Source organism: Mya arenaria, chromosome 3, assembly GCF_026914265.1.
Source record: "Mya arenaria isolate MELC-2E11 chromosome 3, ASM2691426v1".
Taxonomy (NCBI): domain Eukaryota; kingdom Metazoa; phylum Mollusca; class Bivalvia; order Myida; family Myidae; genus Mya; species Mya arenaria.
Window position 1 is genome coordinate 29,683,854 of NC_069124.1, and position 16,663 is coordinate 29,700,516.

A 16,663-nucleotide genomic window follows, 5' to 3' on the forward strand; every position below is an offset into this window, starting at 1 on the left:
TTGAATTTTCCACTTAGTTGAAAAAAAATGAACATTTTAAAGAAATTAAGAATGTTTGCTCAATGAAAAATATAAACCTATGCAAGACACGGGTCTAAATTGAAAATTCACATGAATTAATGTCAGGAAAGTAAAGGAATTTAAAATAAGGGTAGTAAGTAAAGAAAGATCCTTCATGAATAAAGCCCCAGAAGCATTTATTGCTAGCAAGTAGCAATACTCTCGGATTTGTCATCTAATAATTGTCTCTACTTTGTCTGTTTTCTTATAAAAACATGATGCAAAGTGCATTTCTGTAGTCTGTAGTCTGTTTTCATATTAAATTCTTCATCGTCCAAATTTAGAGGTTATAGCAGGACTTTTTCTTTCGTTGCAGCATTGGTTGAGAAGTATTTGAGACTGAGAGGCAATTTGCTGTTTTACTTCAAAGGAAAAGAATATGTACAGGTAAAACTGTGTGCTCTCAAAATAGTCTGGCAGCCAAATGGGGGTATTTTAACAAAAGCTAACATGACTGTGTATAAAAAATGTTTTTGCATATTTTTATATCTTAGATCCTCTAATGCAAGAATCCGATTGATTGTCTTGTGCCACAATCAGATTCTTGTATTAGAGGGTCTAAGCCTAATATGGCATTTGTTGATATCCCTTCTTTAATCATCCTCGGATACCCCTGATACACACTACACTATGCCTGGTTGTGAAATGTGGGGAATTTGTCTAGGAAAATCTCGTAATCATGAATAATTTATGAGGCAGTTTCAGTACAAGATGCTTTACGGTTGGAAAATATTCTGGCGATTGCCGGAGTTGAACCGGGTCGGCCTTCTCAGTACAATAATATTTGGCAGTAGTCAAGACCAAACGGCCACGGAGGCTACTGACACTGTAAAGTTAATGAACAATATTTTAGTGTAACAGTCATTGAAATTAGACTTTTGGATGAACAAGCCCGAATTGTTATACTATTGCTTGGTATCAAATATTTAACAAGCCCTGCTATATAAAATTCTGAATTTGAGCAAGCCCGGAAGATATTTTACCAGGGCAGGGCTTGCGGGCTTGTGTTAATTTCGACCACTGGTGTAACATGCGAATTCATTGGAAGAAGAGTTGTCTCTACTGCCTCATGCATATTCACTAAAACAAGATTTTGTCAGTCAATTGTCCCACGGTATGTATGAAGGGTAAGGGAAAAAAGTACCTAGGTTGCCGACGATGTTCTTTGATATGGTTTAAGTTATGAACATTGTGATAAGGGCAACCTGGCATCTTACCAATGGTGTTCCTATACATGACTGTATTCCTGTCATTCATAATGGTGGCAAAGTTTCCGATTTGTGCATCTTTCTTGTTTCTTTTAGAAATCTGAGCCTCAAGGAGTGTTGGTCCTGGAAAGGTGTGCTGTGGAGCTAGATGTCAATGAACAAAACAGCTTCTCATTTGTCATAGGTAAATATTTAAAATGAATAGTTTATATAAAGTAAATTACACATCCACTGAGCACAATTTAAGTTATTGCTGCGTAGTTAATATAGCAAATGTATTTTATATACTGGTATAAGTAAAATTGAAAAGAATCATGGTATAAGGCTATTTTTAACTTTTAAAGATAATTTTTCATACTTTTCTTAAGGTTTCCTGTTTACCTTTTCTGATTATAAAAACCATATCATACGTATCTTAACATGTTTAAAAATTATGGTGTTTTTGTAAGAATTGATGTCATTGTATTGTGATAGCCTTGAGGTAGTCATCCACGTCATTGTTGTCATTGTATATAAAAAAAAAACAGGGTTGTAATATCAAATATTAGAATATATCCGCATGAAACTTAGGAAAAAACGATGATATTTGATTTGGCCAATAACATTGGCTTTAATAATGGGACTGTTATATGATATGAATTGGCATCTGCTTGTGTTTCTATTGATTGAGAAAGCTAAGAACATGTTGCAGTGTTTGAGGGTGACGAGGTGACGTACACGTTCTCGGCACTGACAGAAGAGGAGCGTGATGATTGGATCCAGACGCTACATGACGCGAGCTATGAGTGCCTCAAGATGCAGCTACAGAGCTTACGAGAGCAGGTACAACAGATAGGATTTAATACGAGATTGAAGGTTATTAAACTTGATTTTTATACGCCCATTCATAGAACAGGATGTATTTTATTTTTGTTTGCAGCAGGCGAGCAGCATCCAGTATGTTGTCCAATCAATAACTTAACTAGCCTTTTTCCAATCCTCTCAAAATTTTATCAGAATGTGTATGGGCATAATATCTTGGACAAGTTTGATAACCAGTCTTATCACTTAAGATTAAATTTATGTATTTTTTTATCTGATATTTATACAGATATACGTAAAGAATCCAGTTGTTACATGATTAATAACTAAATTCAGCACAAACATAATAAAACATTAAGATGCATGTATTAGGGTATAAGACATTTCCCCATCTTACTGAAAGCTCATAATTCATGAGCCCAACATGCTTATCCCTCATAAAAGTATGTTTCAATCTGTGAAGGTACAGGCACGTACGGGTGAGGACCCCCTCATCCAGATGCTACAGCCAGACACAGGCATGGACTTTGAAACCCGGGCTGCTGCTGATACCAGCGACCCTGCTATGGAAATCAGCCTCAGTATGATGTTAACTATTATAGATATGTTTTGGAGAAGTAACAAATATCGGGTAGATTCAAATGACCTTTAATGACATCATCAGGTTGGCAACTATTGATGTTGACAGTCTAGATTTCAAACATAATGCATTATAATTCATACTGTGCCCTTTGATGCAGTACATCATTAGACTTCCATTCTTATTTCAAGTAAAAAATTCACCCTGTAATCTTTAACACAACAAAAAAAACATGGTAGTTTTTCTTCACAAATAGATGGAGATGAATACTTTTGAAGTTACAAATACAAATATTTACCAATTCCCTCATTATTTATTAGACTTGTTATCTAAGATAACACATAATAGACTTATTATTTATGTTAACACACAATAGACATGTCATCTTTGTCATAACTGATACTAATAATGTCTTCCCCATTCATGGGGAGACATTGTTTTTGCCCTGTCCGTCAGTCAGTCTGTCACTACGTCACACTTCGTTTCCGCTCAATAACTATAGAACACTTAGACCCAGGAACTTCATACTTGGTATGCTAGTTGGTCATGACTAGTAGATGACCCCTATTGATTTTGGGGTCACTTGGTCAAAGGTCAAGGTCACCATGACCTTGAGGTGAAGAAACAGTTCCCGCTCAATAAGTAAAGATCCTTTGGATACTTGGTATGCTAGTTGTTCATGACTAGAAGATGACACCTATTGATTTTGAGATCAAAAGGTCAAGGTTACCTTCAGGAAAAAACGATATGTTGGCAGTGACCTTAAGCTTAAAAATGGTTTTTGCTCAATTACTAAAGAACCCTTGTACCCAGGAACTTCATACTTGGTATGCTAGATGGTCGGGACTAGTAGATGACTCCTATTGATTTTGTGATAAGTAGGTCAAAGGTCAAGGTCACCGTAACCTTGAGGTGAAGAAATGGTTTCCGCTCAATAACTTAAGAACGCTTGCACCCAGGAACTTCATACTTGGTATGCTAGTTGGTCATGATTGGTAGATGAACCTTAGTGATTTTGAGATCACTAGGTCAAAGGTCAAGGTGGCCGTGACCTTGAGGTGAAAAAACGGTTTCCGCTCAATAACTAAAGATCCTTTGGGTCCAGGAACTTCATACTTGGTATGCTAGTTTTTCATGACTAGTAGATGACCTCTAATGATTTTGAGATCAGTAAGTCAAAGGTCAAGGTCACTGTGACCTTGAGGTGAAGAAATGGTTTCCACTCAATAACTAAAGAACGCTTGCACCCAGGAACTTCATACTTGGTATGCTAGTTGGTCATGACTAGTAGAGGAACCCTATTGACTTTGAGATCAGTAGGTCAAAGGTCAAGGTCACTGTGACCTTGAGGTGAAGAAATGGTTTCGGGTCAATAACTAAAGAAAGCTTGCACCCAGGAACTTCATACGGTACTTGGTATGCTAGTTGGTCATGACTAGTAGATGAACCCTATTGGTTTTGAGATCACTAGGTCAAAGGTCAAGGTCGCCATGACCTTGAGGTGAAGAAAAGGTATCCGCTCAATAACTAAAGAAAGCTTGCACCCAGGAACTTCATACTTGGTATGCTAGTTGGTCATGACTAGTAGATGAACCCTATTGATTTTGAGAGCAGTAGGTCAAAGGTCAAGGTCGCAGTAGATATTCACTATTTAATACGGGCAAATAAACCAAACTTCACTGTTTTGTTTGTCTCCAGTCCAAAATTACAAATTTCATGTCCATCATTTATTTTCTCTCAGATACGACCACACATTAGGGGAGACGAGCGCTTTTTAAAAAAGCAATCTCTAGTTGACTATTCTTTTGTTGATTGTCTTATCGATATTTTTGTTCTGTTTTGTTTAGCTGTAGAGGGATTACCCAACGACAGTAATGAACAGGCACCAAACCCATTTGCTGTGGTGTACATTATCGTGCCTCCACAGCAACAGAACTGGCTTCAGCATAGTCACACGGAGATGGTTGAGGTATTGCTCCCAATCATTTTTTTATATCAACCAGGTGGGTAGATAATTTGACTAGATTAATAATTGTAATCACTCAAAAATATCACAACATTTTAAGACACGCTCAGCAGTGGTCGAAATTAGCCCAAGCCCCTAAACCTTACACTGGTAAAATGTTTTCCGGGCTTGCTTAAATTCTTGATTTTATATAGCAGGGCTTATTAGAAAGTTTGATCTCAAGCACAAATATAAGTATTAGGGCTTGTTCACCCAAAGTCCAACTGATGTGCTGACAAGATCTAAAAAGACATTACATGTATGTACACCAATGTCAGCAGTGTTAGGACAGGCTTAGTATAGTTCCATCTGAAGGTCAGGTTTAGGGCCTTTACACCTAGATGATCATACATTCAATGTATTGAGACTGTTCATTTCATTGATGTATGAGTGGAAGTGTAAGATCGCAATATATTTTATAGAGTGTACATATGTACATACCGTAAGTATTGCTAGATGTGTTTGATGTACAGGTATATTTGTATTGCCAGATGTTTTTGGTGAACATGTATATAAGTATTGCTCAAAGCATCTCATAATCATGTACATAACTATTGCTACATGTGCCTTTTATACATGTACATTAGTATTGCTAGATTTATCTCATTGACATGTACATAGGAATTGCAAGATCTCTGCCATTAATTGTGGTCACATGGGCAATGAAATAATTTCCTCTTGCAGAAGAACAACAATCCCCATTTTCTGAAGACGATAGGGTTTGGAGATACAGCATGTCTGGAGACGTCAACGAGGGTAAAGATTGCAATCTACCATGTGAAGGAGCGCATGACAGGAACTGTGAGTATGATGCTGCCCATTGGAGCCCTTCATGTTGTCTGCAAAAAGAACATGGATAAGTTATAAACTTTTACTCAGAGGAGCGTTTTAGGGCTATCTTATCTTAAAACACCTTTTTTTAATTGTTCACATGTTTCTGACAAAGCTGCACACAGAGGGCATAATGCTTAAAAAACGTCTCACTGAAAGTTTATTTTGTCTGGGATCAGCGGCTGCGTTGTCGTCACACTTTTGTGTATCGATCAAGAAGTTTTTTAACAGTGATATGTTCTGATCCTACATTTCAGATGACCATGATTGGGCATGTTATATTTACCTTGAACGAGCTGCTTCTCAGTGACACCATGTCACTCAAGTTTGCCATTGTGTAAGCATTAACTTTGAATTTTGTAAATGAATGCCGATTATTTTGTATCATATCGCAGTCTTGGATATAGTATAGAGTGTTTATATATATATATAAATATTTATTAACTTATTTTACACCAACCCACTTCACTTATACCATGTTTTTGAATTGCTCGCTCAGTCTTTTGTGGCCCTTGTCACATCAAGTGATGGCTCTTGTTTGTTTTAGATACAGGTCTGAATCCCAACCGGTTTAAATTTCGTTTTTTTCTTTTTATGCCCCCGAATGCCTGTCTGTGCATCTGTCCATTCTTTCAGTTTTCTGTGTCTGTGCTGTAACTTTGTCATGCACAGGTGTTTAGAATCTCGCATACATTGGCCATTTTTTATGATGGGGGAACTGTTACTTGTACCCTGCCCTTGTGGTTTGATGTACAGCTATATGCATGGTGTTTCTGTCTTTTTAAGTGGACCAGACTCCAGTAAAGTTGGGACCTTGAGCATCGTCTCGTGGCTCAACGACACCAATGATGCTGTAACAGATTTACAAGAACATAATGTAAGAATTACTTCAAATAATACTATCAAGTATTAGGATTTTTTTTCTGGGTTAGGAACAACAGTATTAAATAGAGTTGTTACAGATTTACAAGAACATAATGTAATTATTATTACTAAGTACTTCGATCAAGTTTTAGTGGTTTTCTGAGAGTTAAAGAAAAATGCCTTGACTTTGAAGAAATTTTCAGAGGCCGCTTAATAAGGTTAAAAGTTAAAATCCATTAAAATGGTGTTCAAAGTTAAACCAAGTTATTTAAGAGTTGCCTGCCGATGATGGCAAACACAAGATATAGGAATTACTCTGTCTATCTTTGGCATTGTTGTGCGCGTCATTTATGACACAATTTCATTTCCAATCAATCGGGCCATCTTTTCAACATGCGTATAGCAACTATCGTTAGATCAAGTATTTCAGTCCAATACTACATGACTGAATAAAATTGAACATGTTGCTTACAAAATCCAATTAACTTTGACTGAACTAGCAAATCCAACTATTTCTTAGGAAATATATATTCATACTTATAAATATTGATTCAAAAAAGCGATCATAGGATACTAATGTTGATAAGATGTCAATGGTCTATAGATTTGATACACACATTGCAAGATTCTCAATAAGTTTTGGTTGGACTGTCCCAAATACAAATGTAACTGTCCAACTAAGGGTTCAAGAAAGGTGATTTTTTGGCACAGCCCATTCTTATTGAGAACCTTACTGGAGACTCCTGACAGCCAACACCTCAAATTCTAGAGTTCTATAACAATTAAGAATCTCTGGATTTTCAGTGTATTATCATTAAGAAAGTGTGTGTATATCACGTGATTAATTACGTCATTAATTACGTCATATATGCTACGTTGGAAGGCAACATTTTGCTGAAAATGAACACTTAAAACAAAGACCGAAGGCGGGGCTCCTTAAGTGGCGTAGACTGCCCTATGTTTCATTTAAAATGTTGCAGAAGTAGTGACGTTATCTTTGTTGAAAGTCATCATTCGAAGCAAAATATTACCTTCCCATGTAGCATTTATGATGAAATTTATCACATGGTATACTCACACTGTAAGATATACTTTGTGAAAATTATATATTCTATTTTAAGACATGATCAGTGAAACCCTGTCAACAATTGAATGTTGGTTGTCATGTTCTTATTCTATTTTAAGACGTGATCAGTGAAACCCTGTCAACCATTGAATGGTGGTTGTCATGTTCTTATTCTATTTTAAGACGTGATCAGTGAAACCCTGTCAACCATTGAATGGTGGTTGTCATGTTCTTATTCTATTTTAAGACGTGATCAGTGAAACCCTGTCAACCATTGAATGGTGGTTGTCATGTTCTTATTCTATTTTAAGACGTGATCAGTGAAACCCTGTCAACCATTGAATGGTGGTTGTTATGTTCTTATTCTATTTAATAGTAACAGTAATATTTGTATCATGTCTTTTAAGGATCGCTTCAGTGATAGACCACCATCCATAAGAGCAAGACCCTTGTCTATGAGATGTCGATCAAAACGTCTTGAGATGCTTAAACCAGTCTGTGATAACATTGTGACACGAACATTCCGATTTGATACAAATGATTCCAATAAGCTCCTAGTGCATGAATACATGGCGGATAGCAAATTCACCTTTGAGATTCCTATGAAAGTGCTGTAAGTATATTAAGGTGGTGTGCAGTTTTAAGCTCTTCTGTTTTGCAAGGAATTAGATTCAAGTTACAGTACACTCAACGAGAAAGACCCATTTTACTCGCTCACTCTGAGGGATAATCCAGATTTTTGTTGGTTTCCTCCGAGAGTTAAACTGTTTCCCTCGCTGAAATCCCCCCAAGTTACTCAGAATTGCTCGTTAAACATGAGTGTAAATATGAACAGTTACTCAGATATCATCAGATATTAATGATTTAATAACCCCGCGTCTGTTGAGATTACAAAGAAATAAGCTTTCTTGTTCATTTTTATCATTATGTACATTGTATGATTGTAAGTTGCTAAAGTTTCTTACCAGCGTTTTCTTTTTGTAAATGTTTGTGTAACACCAATTAAATACTGTATTGACTTGTTAATAATTAATGGTTAACCCCTCTGAGGAAGGCTGCTTAGTAATTCTTCGGTCGTCTGATCACCACCCAGGGCCTAAAATCCAAACTCCACTGAACACGGACTGTCATTAAATTCACTGTGTTGGCTGTGATAGCAAAAATCCGCTGAGGGAAACGGAAAGTGGGTCTAACTGGTTGAATGTACTGTATTGTCATACCCATCGTCTGTGGCATTGTTGTGGCTCTTGTCTTTGTGTGAGGATGTTAATAGAATTTAAATTGAAGTGTATTTTAACTTGGTTAATATGTTCACAATGACTATAGACACAATGAATAGCAATAATTCCACTCAATATATTTACTTATAACAGTAAATTCTTTTAATAAAATTCTTACTCCATTACTTGTATAATATTTTAATATCTTCTTTTCAAAATCAGTGGACTTGTTATTTGTCATGTAATGTGTTCTTAGCTATATTATCATAGGTAAACAATTTAAAACACTGTCAGTGTGGTCATTAATGATTTGTTTTCAACTTTTTGGCAATAGGCAGCTGCTAATTTCAGAGGAACAAAGAAGAATCAAAGAGCTACAAGACATTGGGCAGGTATAACCAGCATGTTTGTTGTTGTTCTTTACTGCAGCCTGTGGCATTAGTGTGTAGAACTAGACTTGCAGGTACTATCACAATCTTGATGTTTACAATGTGCGAAAACTTACATGTTGACAATTGTTATAGACCTAGCAATTAATCTATTTCTATAAACTTAAGTTTACTGTAACAATGTCCACATATGTAGACCTAACCATGAATCTATTTACACCATGAATATTCACTATGGCAATGTCCAAATGTGTAGACCTAACCATGAATATATTTACACCATGAATATTCACTATGACAATGACCCCATGTGTAGACCTAACCATGAATATATTTACTCCATGAATATTCACTATGGCAATGTCCAAATGTGTAGACCTAACCATGAATATATTTACTCCATGAATATTCACTATGGCAATGTCCAAATGTGTAGACTTAACCATGAATCTATTTACTCCATGAATATTCACTTTGGCAATGTCCTCATGTGTAGACCTAACCATGAATATATTTACTCCATGAATATTCACTATGGCAATGTCTTCATTTGTAGACCTCACCATGAATCTATTTACACCATGAATATTCACTATGACAATGACCCCATGTGTAGACCTAACCATGAATATATTTACTCCATGAATATTCACTATGCCAATGTACAAATGTGTAGACCTAACCATGAATCTATTTACACCATGAATATTCACTATGCCAATGTCCAAATGTGTAGACCTAACCATGAATCTATTTACACCATGAATATGCAATGTCCTCATGTGTAGACCTAACCATAAATATATTTACTCCATGAATATTCACTATGGCAATGTCCTCATGTATAGACCTAACCATGAATATATTTACTCAGGTCCACAATGGCAATATACACGTATGATTCAGACTTAAGATTGTTTGTTATCATGAATCCTGTATGTATGTTTGTCACTATAAAAGCTCTTCTGAGCTTGTGTTACCTGTTCATTATTGTAAAGAACAAAATTATCTTACCTTCATTTTACGGAATATAGTCCTCATATTTGTAAATTGTCATAACAATTATGAACATTTATTATCTGATATAACAGCTGATTTTGTGTCTGACATCTTTAACGCTGACATATATGTTTAATATTTTTGGCTTCAGTTGCGCAGCATTGTCAGCGTTAAAATCTCATGCACACAATAACTGTAACTATTTTATTATGCCCCCTTTTGAAAAAAGTGGGGTATATTGTTTTGCACATGTCGGTCGGTCGGTCGGTCGGTCGGTCGGTCGGTCTGTCTGTCTGTCTGTCGGTCGGTCGGAATACCAAATGGTTTCCGATCAATAACTTGAGAACGCTTTGACCGAGGGACCTCATACTTGGTATGTGTATTGGTCATCACCAGCAGATGAACCCTATTGATTTTGAGGTCAGTGGGTCAAAGGTCAAGGTCAGTGTGACCTTTACATGAAAAACGGTTTCCGATCAATAACTTGAGAACGCTTTGACCCAGGAACCTCATACTTGGTAGGTGTATTGGTCATGACCAGCAGATGAACCCTATTGATTTTGAGGTCAGTGGGTCAAAGGTCAAGGTCAGTGTGACCTTAACATGAAAAACGGTTTCCGATCAATAACTTGAGAACGCTTTGACCCAGGGACCTCATACTAGGTAGGCTTATTGGTCATGACCAGCAGATGAACCCTATTGATTTTGAGGTCAGTGGGTCAAAGGTCAAGGTCAGTGTGACTGTAAGCTGAAAAAAGGTTTTCTGATTGTCCATATTTTATTTAAGTGTCCAAATCCTACTAACAATTTGGCTCCCAAGGGGGCATAAATGTTTCACTAACATCTCTTGTTCATTATCTAATCATCATGAAATTTTGTGATCATGTTTGCGGGCATAATGTCAAGGCCAAGTTTAATTGTCAGACTAAACTAAGAGTTAAGCCCTTTGAACCTTCTCTTTAAAAGGATACAATTAGGTATATTTTGGCATTTGTGGCGTAGACAGCACAGTGTTGGCAACATCAGCTATATCAGTTATCATCAACCAATTTTGTTGAGATTTGGTGACAGTGTTGCCCCTTTTTTTAATGGAGTTGACTTCTTGTTTTAGTATAATTGGACACAATTTTCAATTGACAGTACCGTTTTGTCCCTTTTATGTTAAAATCATGTACATGTATTGTATTTTTGGTTTGTCAATGATGGTCGCTGCTTAAAGACGTAAAGTGTGTACGGTTTTCAGCTTCCACGTATGTTAGAATCGTATTTGGCAGCAGATATTTCCCATGGAGCTGCCGCAGTGTCGGAATACACGGACAACATAAACGTTTTGGCCTGCTACAGAGGTTCCACAAGTTGCACAACTAACAAGAAATGTACTATAAATTAAACCCCGAACCTGCTTTTTAAACAACAGGGCTTTTTCTAGTGGTGTATAGTGTATTTCTTGTGGCATGGTTATATAAATATCTAATTAAAGCATTTCAATTGTGCTGTCAAATTTATTGTTTTGATAATTGAGGGGAGCTATATACAGTGTGTGTTCACCATGTACTCAATTGCGCTTTAAATGCTCTGTCGGAATTGCGTTTTAAATGCTCTGTCGGAAGGCAATATTTTGCTTTGAATGAAGACAAAGATAACTTTACTAGTTCTTCACAATTTTAAATAAAACCTAGCAATGTCTACGCTGCTTACGAAGCCTGGCCTTTGGTCTTTTACCAAAGTGTAACATAGCATTTATCACGTGGTATACACACACTGTTGATAGTCAGAGGCCTATAAAAATCAGAAAAAGCCCGGTGTTGTGACTTTAGGCAATCATTTAGCGTTAAAACATGTAGTTATATATGACCTTAGGGTTAAATATGAAATTCATACTCTTTATATATATATTTATTGCAGTTTATCTTTTTTTAGCTCACATGAGCACTTGATTGCCAATTGTTCCCATGTTTGTTTGATAGTTTTGTGCAGGCATGATATTGTTTAATCCACGTGTAACATGTTTAATGCATTTGGTATTCTGGTGTAAACTGTACAGAAATGCTTTCTTTTTTATATATTTATATACTATAAGTAATCTTTAAGCAGGTTCTCAATGGTAACCAGGTTATTTTGAGGATGTGATTGGTGAGCAGGGTCTGTCTGGATTGATATGTGGGGAGGATCTTTGTATATATCAAGTGCATTTAAGGATAATACTTTGTATTGCATTGATATTGCATTTTAGGTCTTTGGGATCACAGTCAATTTTGCTAATACAGTGGAAACTCACTAAACCGGACAAGGTCCGGACTGGGCAAAATTTCCGGTTTAGTGAGGATTCCGGTTTAGTGAGGATTTGATATACGGAGTAAGTTTACTCAAAATATTGACTGAGTTAACCTTTAAAGGGAAGTTGTCGTTTAGACGGAGGTTGAGACATGATTAAAGCACATGCAAAAGTGATACACATAATTAAACATTTTTGCGTTTTTATAATCATCTTTTTTCGAAGTCTTAAAATAAAACAACTCGCATAATTTAATGCTTGTTAAGTATGTTTGATAGTTTAATTAACGCACCGCTCTAATTTGATTCAATCATAGAAGTCTTTAGATAAAACAACCCTCCAAAATGATCACTGTACAACCGTTTCTAGTTCTTTATTTTCTGCAACAAACAATTTAATGTTTCAATCAATTTTCTTTTCACAAGTTTGATTATTGTTTGATTATCGCGCGGCAGTCAATCCACAGTGCGATCATCATTATCGATTATTGAGTTAACACAACATCACAGGTGCAATATTTAACGACGCACCGGCTGTCAAAACAAAGTGACACGCGATTCGTGAATTCCTAATACACAAAATCATTTTGACATGTTTGAACAAATATAAGTCCGGGTTTGTGAGGTAAAATTACGTTGACAACCAACAAATTTTCTCGATTTTTTGTCCAGAATCCGGAATTCTGAGGTTCTAGTTTTGTAAGGATTATTTTACATTGAAAATAGAAGGGGAAATCCGGAACTCTGAAAAAAGTCCAGTATCCCGAGGATTCCGGTTTTGTGGAGATCTGGTTTAGTGAGTTTCCACTGTAATACAAATATGAGGAAAACAGTTTCCGCTCAATAACCCCACCTTAGGTAAGACAACTCACATGCCACAATGTGCCATCTGCATTTTAATGGATAAGCTCATTTCAATCAAACTTCATAGAAATATAGAGCAGAATGGGAAGGTGTGTTGTGTATAGCATTGATACTCTCAACTCAAAGGTCAAGGTCACAGTTAAAATGTCAGTTGGATACCTCTCCCTCGAGGCCAGATCGATGCATATTTTGTCGCAATCCTGTGTGACAACTCCTGTTACAGTAAGGAATTATGTTAATAGTTCATAAAATGATCCATACCATAATTGTCCTGGCATAACTTAACTTTGCAATGATGGATAATGAAATTAAAGTTACAAAAAAAGAAAGCAATTAACAGAAATTAACCCCTTCCACACTAACAGCATGTTGGATATAAAAGTATGGATCTTGCAATGGCAGACTGTTTTATTGTATCAGTTCAGCAGATAATTTTTCTGCTGAGTGGTGAATTTCATTCAATCTTTGTGATGAAGGTCATAATTATTGGTGTTAAAAATAACGCCTTGTACCCACCCCATTATCAGTTATCCCTTAGACTTTATTAGGGGGGCAGGGGGGACAGATGGAGTGGAAACATCTCCCTGTACCCACCCCTTTGTCACCAATATACTGATATCCCTTCCGAAATAACTCAAAAGGGAAGAACACTGAACTGTTATACAGTACAGTAACAGTTTGTCAAATAAATGTTGTAGATACCTGGTGTGTTGGGCGCTGCATGCCGGGAATACCTCGATGTATGTCTCTCATCAGTCTGTACATATAACCAACACTGGAAATACATTGCCTCACATAAAGGTACTGCTCTCTCTCTCTCCTTTGTCCTCATGTTGTATTTGTTGTTGTTCTCATTTTGTTTCCTTTTAATTTTCGCATTTCTTTTAACTTATTTGTGAAACAATCTGATTGTTATGACACTGCAAGAATCTAGTGGTAGGTATATAAAGACATGGGAACCTGGCGAGGATCGAATCCACATCAAGCTCTTCAGTGAGTGAGTGTGAGAGGCCAACGCCTCAGCTCATTTGGAGTATATGTTCCGTTCAATTTCTCTGATGCTTTAACACCCAATGTCAAATTTATGAACTGTTGATAAAAAGATCAAGCAGTATTGTGTTGTTTTTGCAATAATTATACTAAAAGGGGCTATGGATTCCAGTTTAAATCTAAGCAGTTATTTGAATTCTGGTCCAAACTTCAACAATATTCTTGATTCAATGGGAGGGGCTGATTGCTGATGCTGGGTTTTTAACATTTATGAAATTAATTGTAAAAAAATATCAGAATTATTTTCTCTTTTTGCACTATTAACTATGTGTTCGACCACTTACACATATTTAAGTAACTGGTTGTCAAAAAATATTATTATATAAGATCTTCCTAGGCATGTATCGGTATTGAGGATGGTGGTACCCCCTTTTGCACCAAATGGCGAATACTCCTACAATGTTTTTGTTGCCTGCATAACTTCACAGTCACATTAAGATCACTTTGTCTTGTGGTATAGTCCTTTGCAGTGGCTTCACACTTTTTTTTCTGATTAACATCTTCTAATGACTTGGTGTACATTCCTCAAACTTTGTATGCACATAGTTCATGGTCAGATGACCAATGTTTTGGTGACCTTAAGTAGAAAAATAGATTTGGTTCAAAATTATTTTGAAGGGATTGATTTAGAGGTCTTAAATTTGTGTGCACATTGAATGACTATTGTTGATGTGGGGTCAGTAGATCAAAGGTCAAGGTCATGGTGGCCTTTACTTGGTTTCCTATCAATAACTTGTGAGTTTCTTGTCGTAGAGTCCTCAGAGTATGCATGAATATCCGTCATGATCAGAACATGAACCCTATTAACACTGATGTCACAAAATTAAAGGTTGTGGTCAAAGTAAGTCATCAGGTCAAAGATCAAAGTTACCTTTATTAGAAAAAATCTGTCCAAGTATTATATCAAAGATCCTTGATCTTATGATCCTCAACCTACAGTCCTCAAACTTGGTAGGACATAATAAGTTATCATTAACAGAAGATGACTCTTTTTAATGTTTAGGTCATGAAATACTAGAAATCACAATCATATGTAACAAACTTTTCTCCCACCTCAGATAAGTAGATCCAAAAATTTAACCATGCTAGAAATTCTTATCTTGTTCACGGGCAAAGATAAAACACCCGTATGGAACTCCTTTTTAATGGTCATCACATTTTAATTACCTCCCTTGTTGAAGACTGTCGTCTGTAGCATCATAGAATCCTTGTCTTGTTGCAATATTTAGATTGCTAATTAATTATTTCTCGCTTCAAATATCTCCATAAAAAAGTTTTCATGCACCTTTCAAGAAATAATGATTCACTCTCCTCAGAGCTATTTGATTTGACTATTAACATAATGTGAATCACTGCGCGCATATCCCTGACAACCACGAATTATCACATATCCATACGCATTTATTTTCACTATGCACAAAATATTTCCTGCAAAAAATACATTTTTACTTAATTTTGTTAACTGTTGTGGGAGAAAAAGCATCTACCATAGCCGCTCGTATAAGATAGGTTCATCCCAACCCTCGAGCAGGGTGATTGCAGAAACTCGGTAAACCTCGTTTCCACAAAACACCCTACGCTCGGGTCGGGATGAACCTATCTTACACTCTCTGCCATGGAAGATACTTATAATCTTAACACACTTGATTGTCTGCCATTTTCAGGAACAATGGTACTTAATGCCATTCTCACTGTACTTCATAAATAACTAGGAACAATGGACCAACAAATTCTTGTTTTAATGAATATGCAGGAGGCAGGGGAGACAACTCTTCCAATGAATTTGCATTTTAAAATTTAATATTCTTTTATAACCCTGAAATGTCAGTAGTCTCCATTGCCAAGTGGTCTTGACTGCTGGCAAAAATTATTGTATTGAAAAGGTGGACACGGTTCTATTCCCACTTTTGTTAGAATATATTTATATGGGAAACCATCTGGTATCCTGCAGAACAAATGAAACTGCTTCATTAATTTTGATGCGTACAAGATTTTCATAGCCAAACAACAAAAATATCATAGTAGTGTATTGGGGGAATCGAACAATTGAGTGCCTGCATACCATTTACTGTTGATTTCCGTCTTTCTAACTGACTAAATATCACCCTCTTTCATAAGGAATGCTTTTAACTGCAAACCCAAAAGGAAGGTTTTAGCCTCATTAAGACTTAGTAGCATTTTGCATGTTTTTAGTTTATCATTATTATGTTTAACTTGCATGCATGTATTGTTATAAATATTCCACTTGTATTATTCTTATTTGATCCTTATTTGTTTATGGAATTATTTAGCATGAGTTTAACTTCATTTAGGTGACTTAGTAATGAAGTATGCATATATTGAGCACAAATTTAAGTATAAAATATATCTATTTGAATTGACATGTTTACTGCAACACTGTGATGGGAACGTATTAAGTTTCATTTTCAATTCTTGCCTTGATGTTTTACAC

General features: G+C 36.1%; 1 protein-coding gene across 4 annotated transcripts in view; it reads left to right on the forward strand.

Annotated features, from left to right (window-relative positions):
- LOC128227727 (inositol polyphosphate-4-phosphatase type I A-like) overlaps nucleotides 1-16,663 on the forward strand; it is a 34,429-nt gene that overhangs the window by 2,997 nt on the left and 14,769 nt on the right. For 2 of the 4 annotated variants that reach the window (XM_052938511.1, XM_052938513.1), the window contains exons 3-13: nucleotides 377-447; nucleotides 1,365-1,452; nucleotides 1,960-2,090; nucleotides 2,533-2,650; nucleotides 4,497-4,618; nucleotides 5,339-5,455; nucleotides 5,743-5,822; nucleotides 6,272-6,362; nucleotides 7,823-8,028; nucleotides 8,970-9,027; nucleotides 11,267-11,399. In XM_052938511.1, the coding sequence (XP_052794471.1) occupies nucleotides 377-447; nucleotides 1,365-1,452; nucleotides 1,960-2,090; nucleotides 2,533-2,650; nucleotides 4,497-4,618; nucleotides 5,339-5,455; nucleotides 5,743-5,822; nucleotides 6,272-6,362; nucleotides 7,823-8,028; nucleotides 8,970-9,027; nucleotides 11,267-11,399 (1,215 nt within the window). Of the gene's footprint in view, nucleotides 1-376; nucleotides 448-1,364; nucleotides 1,453-1,959; nucleotides 2,091-2,532; nucleotides 2,651-4,496; nucleotides 4,619-5,338; nucleotides 5,456-5,742; nucleotides 5,823-6,271; nucleotides 6,363-7,822; nucleotides 8,029-8,969; nucleotides 9,028-11,266; nucleotides 11,400-13,859; nucleotides 13,963-16,663 lie in introns of all 4 variants that reach the window. The other 2 variants (XM_052938514.1, XM_052938515.1) reach the window with 2 other exon arrangements.